This window comes from Mastomys coucha, unplaced genomic scaffold (genome assembly GCF_008632895.1).
Source record: "Mastomys coucha isolate ucsf_1 unplaced genomic scaffold, UCSF_Mcou_1 pScaffold17, whole genome shotgun sequence".
Classification (NCBI taxonomy): Eukaryota; Metazoa; Chordata; class Mammalia; order Rodentia; family Muridae; genus Mastomys; species Mastomys coucha.
This window is the reverse complement of record NW_022196899.1, coordinates 32657000-32663416: the sequence shown is the minus strand read 5'-3', so window position 1 is coordinate 32663416 and position 6417 is coordinate 32657000. Positions and strand designations below refer to the sequence as shown.

Genomic DNA, 6417 nt, shown 5'->3' with positions numbered 1-6417 from the left:
GTTTTTGTTTGTTTGTTTGTTTGTTTTTTGGAGGGGAAACTGGGTAAGGAGAAATTTACATGTAAATATTTTTTTCTTAAAAGCTATTCTCCCTGGGTTGTTTGTTGTAACTAAAGGTCGTGTACCTTACCTGTGGTTTAGTGTGAATAATGATCCCTTTCTATATGAACATGGCTTCACACTAAGAAGATGCTGTCTTAATTATCCTTTTATACATATAAAACTTAAGCTAGGAGTAATTGTTGGCCCACCCATAGTCACATAGCTCTTGGAACATAGTCAATTCTTGACATTCCCAACTAGCTTTCACACTGTATTCAACTTCCTGTCATACAAGGGTTCCAGTGAAACAAGTCACTCAGAAAGGGAGTCGAGTGGAGAATACCATCTGCAGCTACACTCTCATGAGGGCCTTTGGTTTATAATAATTTTTATGAGCAATAATCTTAAAAGTCTTAGTATTATAAAGACTAATCTTGTTTTTCACTTTTAACATTACAGTTCGAAAGAACAAAAAGAACGATGGTATTACTATCTCACAAGGTATGTTACTTGTGATTATACTTTAATTCCATACAGATAGGAAAATTGCAGTTTGTGATTCATTTCTTTCTTAAAAATATATTTGGTAGAATGTCTCCAAATATGTTGTTGATTAGATGGTCACTGGATACTACTATAGATTCTCCTGTCTATCGCAGATTTCATTTAATTTTGAGGAAGTTCTGCATTAATCGTCTCATTATATTGGAGTGAACAGTACTCTTCTGTCTTACTTGAAATTGCACTCCATAGATGTTACCCTGCCATGTCCATTGAAACCTTCTACTACTTCCTCCTGTGAGGTCAAGCAGATTTTTGCCTTTTCCCTGTGAATTAGTCACAGAACTTTCTCAGGAGCCACAGAATTTATGGACTGTCTCTAAATATTAAGGGAATTTACTGTAATGACTTATGGTCTGTAGTCCAACTGACCCAACAATGGGCAGCTGTGACTGGGAAGTCAAAAAATCTCATAGTTGTGTCTATGAGCCTAGTTTGTTTCACCCAGTTTTCTATATAAACTGGGATCCTGAAGAAGTAAATATCAACAGATGTGCTGGCAGTTTGTGCAGGCAGGCAAAGAAGAGGGAGTCTTTCTTCTTCCAATGTCTTTACAGAAGCCTCATCAGAAAGTGTGGCTCAGATTAAAGGTGTGTACCATCACACCTAGCTAGGAACCTTGCTTTGTACCTGGCTGACCTTGAACTCAGATCCACTTCCCTCAGTCTCTAGGGATTAATGATATATGTGTTCTACCTTGCCTGGGCCTAAGCTTTTTATGGCTTCTATGCCTCAAGATCTCCATGTTAAGGTCCAGGTCAGAAGCCTGTGTCTTCCAGCCTCAATATCTGGATCACAAGTGTGCCCTCCATTTCTGGATTGTAGTTCATTCCAGATGAAGTCAAGTTGACAACAACCTTGCAAACAAAATGTTCTGAGGACTGGCTGTGCTTCCTAGGTCAATATGCTATTACCTGGCCATGCCTTGATTCTGAAACACTTTTAAATATTTCCCAATCCAATAATGCATATTGCTGAACTGATTGTCTTGTATTTAACACTAAGATGATACTTATGAAATATTGAGTGATTAGCTTAAAATAAGCTACTAACAAATTAATTTTACTATATCGTGTGTTTTTATTGCATTTGAGCAGAGCCGTTGATGAAGCCAAGAAGGATATCAAGAAAAATTTCTCACTGAAGATTTTCACTGAGGACATCACAAGCTGTGACAGTGTATGTGAATACAAATCCAAAACTGATATTTCAAGTTCATGACTACCAGAGAGACAGGCAGCTTGCAGAGTAATGGAAGATGGGGACATAGAATAGGGTGGAGGGGGAGATAGTAAGAATTTACATATATTGAAAAGCTGTATGTATATGGCATGCACACGTGTCTTTTATATGGTATGTATAGAAAGCAACATGAAGCTAGAGTGATCCGCATGCTAAAGCAACAAAAAGGAGGGAGTATATATATGGTTTTTCGAGACAGGGTTTCTCTGTATAGCCCTGGCTGTCCTGGAACTCACTCTGTAGACCAGGCTGGCCTCAAACTCAGAAATCTGCCTGCCTCTGCCTCCCAAGTGCTGGGTTTAAAGATGCGAGTCACCACGGCCCAGCAAAATATTTTTTCTTAAATGACTGAAGATTACATCAGGTAGTTGCAACAGCATACATTTCCAAGCCAAGTATTATTATTAGAATTGAAGTGTGTTTTCTTGAATTCTTATTGCTTATATATTAAATTATGTGTTGTTCAATTATTTATTTTTAAATATTTCTAATCAAAAATAATTGTTATTATATAAGACAACCATAAATAAATCTTAAACAGAGCAAAATATTATCAAGAATTATGCTCTCCAAATCCACATGTTTCATGACTTTGTTTTGCTTTACCTCTGTCCTCTGCTCCTTCAATATGTGTCTGTGCATCCTCAAACCTGCTTTGGAAGGACAACTATAAAACCATGGCTCTTTATCCTTGTATTTATTTCAATATTGTAGGTATAGGGATATCTTTTTATGTACTTCCATTTAGAAATAATTTTTATTAACGTACCATTGGTTTGTGTGTATGTGTGTGTGTGTCTGTGTGTGTTTGTGTGTATGTCTGTATGAGTGTGTGTGTTTATGTCTGTGTGTGTGTGTTTTCCTGTGTGTGTGTGTGTGTGTGTGTGTGTGTGTGGTCAGACAGGTATACAGTGTTTAGGGTAAAACTAATGGCCTAACACACACTACATAGTAGTTTTATCATTGAGTTACACACATAGCCATAAATAACTACCTATTTTCTTATATTATCTTATTGTTCCATTTTTACCATTGGGTTTAGTGCAGATCAGAAATTTAACTGTTATGTAGTATGCAGGGCACTGAAGTCCATCCCTACTGTAAAGCAGAATAGAATGTTGCTCAGAGGATCACCATCTCTCTGACTTTTATAAATGCTAATGTGTAGAAAATGTGCCTAGAGTCAATAATCTAACATGTCACTGTTGAAATTGCACCCCACTTACCAAGATGTGCATAATGATCACCTTGCAATTTGGTCTTCATACTTTCTAGGTTATACAAAATGTAACTAAAGGGAAAAGTAATTTCCAACCAGTGATGTCAATTAGGAGAACACTCACTAGCTTGACTGAAGCAGATGTGTCTTCAGGACAGAGAACAGAAGAGCAGATCATCCTTTGGGCAGATGCTCTCTTGCCTCTGCTGCTTGGTTTCAGCTATGGCAAATGCTCAGGATGGTCCATGAGCAATCTCCCTTATGACTTTCAAAACCATTGTGACTTAGATTCGATTCCTTTGAAGTAAACATTTTTACTGATTTTCACCCACGACTCTAGTGCTTTCATATTTTACCTTGCCATAGTTATTAACAACCTTTTGTGTAGTTCAGAAGATTGCTAATAGATACTTTTTAGCTTTTCTTCCTGTGATGATATGTTTATTTCCCTTTGGACCTTGAAAAGATTTTTTCAGAACATAAAACTTTCCTCTAATGCCTTCATCAATTTTTTCTTCATGTTCTCTAGTGAGTATTCAGCAATGATCCTTCTTATATTTGTCAAATTTTTGGTGGTTTTCTTTGAGTTTAGGTTTAAAGTTTGGCCTTTTAGGTTTGAAAGTTCTTTGAATCATCTAGGTATTTTATTACACTTAAGATCAACCTGTATTTTTTTCTATGGATGAATTAGGAAAGTGTTTTTGCTGTTCTTACTTAAGGGTTTCTTTTCCTCCCAATTTTCCCTTTTTTCTCTTATTCTGAAGGTTTGAACATAGATCTCTCAGACTCTGTTTATATTTTAAAATACATCAATGCAAGTGATTTTAGAATCATCTTTATTTGATATTTGCATATATGTATAGAAATCCACTCCCAATCACCTGCATAAATCCCAAGATATCCCCAAACTTCTCCCTAAGTTGCACATGTCTTTTCCTACTCGACTTCAAATACAAATACATAAAATATTGACTTTTTGAATTATATTTTGCATGGATAACAATTAACTTTACTGTCCTCCTGAGTCAATGCCTGTGCCATGGCTGGAGGACGGCATTTTGCTACATGGCTTTAAGTAATCAGTTTTGAAACTCATAACTTGTTTGTGATAGCAACACCTCCCTGTTTCACATTTAGTTTATTAATGTGTAATTTCAATATTTACAGTATTTTTATTTTTATCTGAGGGTATAGTTCCTGTTTTCTACAATAAATATATATTTTTTATCTATCTTAGAAACAGTTGTTAAAAATCTATTTTTCCGCTGGGCGGTGGTGATGCGTGCTTTTTAATCTCAGCACTTGGGAGGCAGAGGAAGGCATATTTCTGAGTTCGAGGCCAGCCTGGTCTACAGAGTGAGTTCCGGGATAGCCAAGGCTACACAGAGAAAAAACAAAACAAAAAAATCTATTTTTCCTCAAATGTTGATCTTTTCTTCTGAGAATTACTTACATATCCCTCGTTCACCATGAGTCAAGAAATATTTTAACATGTACAAAAAATACCAGTTGTCTTTCATTTTCATACTTTCAAAACAGTCTTTTTGGAACTATTTTGTTTAAAAAGGCTATCTCTTGAAATGTGTCTGTTTTATAAACAACATCACCATCAGGAAGAAATGCACATATCTTTGCAATCACTAGTTAGATCTTAATATGTTCAAAATGCTCTGAAAACACCATATTTTACAACACTGTCAATGAAAATCCTAAGTGAATTATTTCTCTATCTCCTGTGTAGATTTCTATAATAATAGAAAGTTTTACTTTTTAAAAATTTATTATGCTCAATCTCGAATGTATCTTCAGCAATATACGCATACATACACACAATTATTTTCAGGGTAATAGGTTATGCCCAGCTGTTGGAAGACAAATAAAAACTCTGTGAAAGAGATGGCTTATGAAGTGTTTTCATTGGTCTTGGTTCAAGGTAGTTTATGGATAGTGAGGTGTCACTTGTGCTTTGCTTCTTATTTAGGGGATTTTTTTCCTAGACACTTACAATGCTTATTGCATATAGCTGATACTATAGACACTATCTTCATAAAGATATGTCTATCTACTCACTGTCATACACTTTGGTAATGTATTAGAATTCCAGTATATCAGTGGTGTCTTCTCAGATTCTAATCATTTGATTTCATGCTGTTTTCTTCTTGCTGTCTCCCTAGGTCTCTGCAACAGATTCTAAATGTGAGACACAATACAGAGCTAATAATACAAGCACCTTGCTTGTTGTTGAGAATATTAAGTGATGGAGTAACTCTAAAATATTCATTTTGGTTTCCTAACTCTAATACCTTTACAGATTTCAGTACTGAGTATCTGTACACCATCTAACTATATACAAAGCATGATGTGAAGAGAGTACTCACTCATTTTTGTTTGTTTGTTTTCTTTTTTTGTAATTGCAGCTGCCAATTATCCTGATTTTTCTAGAATTCTGTACATTCTGTGCATGAAAGGAAGGGTGTAAATGATGGAAGTCTAGATGGGGAGGAAGCAAAAGGTTGTGCTCTATTTAAACCACTCTCCCTGTTTGTCCACCACCATTATGAAAGAAAATCAGGATGCTGAGCTCCTGTACCCATGGCTACTCAGTCTTCCTTTCTCATACACAACCTGTTATAGTTATGTTTGAATACCAATCACATATTGTAATAAATAGACTGACAGTCTCCCAGAATTATCTCAAGGGAAGAAAACAAGATGTTTATTCTGTATTAGAGTTGTCATTAAAGAGTGTACATTATAAGTAATGATTAGACACTAACTCATTTTGTAATCATGAACTTAAAAGTTATTTTATATCATTCTTCTCTGTACTTTTCATAGCCTTTATATGTAACAACAACAGGCATCGAGACGGTGAATGACATTATCAACAAATTACTACCAATGATAAGAATGCCTGTAAGTTATTTTCAAGTTTGAGTTAAAACTGAATTTTCTTTTTGAGATCCACATATGTGCCAATGTGTAAACATACAAATAATACAGATGTAACTTAATCATGGTAAATTTACAAATCATATTTTATAATCTTCTCCTTTTGGAACTGAAGGCATCTAAGATTTAATAATAGTCTTGAGAAGCATTTTCCTTGAATTTCTTGTCTAGGCTTCTATATAAATGAAACACATAGCCCAATGGTATTAAGCTATACTTTTACTATCACTAGACAATAAAGATACATTGTAATAAAGTGAGATTAATTGGTTATGTGCACACTCCTGATTTAAAGTATGCCAATTTTAGAGACAAGATCTTTCTTTGTTTCTTTTTTCCTTTCTCCCTCCCTCCCTCCTTCCTCCCCTCCCCCTCCCCTCTCCCTCCCTCCTTCCCTTCTC

At 35.4% G+C, this 6417-nt stretch overlaps 1 protein-coding gene across 1 annotated transcript in view; it reads left to right on the top strand.

The window, feature by feature from the left end:
* LOC116095125 (rho GTPase-activating protein 20-like) overlaps nt 1–6171 on the top strand; it is a 12770-nt gene extending 6599 nt beyond the window's left edge. The window contains exons 4-6 of the mRNA XM_031376675.1: nt 502–543; nt 1701–1782; nt 5903–6171. Coding sequence (XP_031232535.1) covers nt 502–543; nt 1701–1782; nt 5903–6001 — 223 coding nt within the window. The 3' untranslated portion in view covers nt 6002–6171. The remainder of the gene's footprint in view (nt 1–501; nt 544–1700; nt 1783–5902) is intronic.
* The last annotated feature ends 246 nt before the right edge of the window (nt 6172–6417 follow it).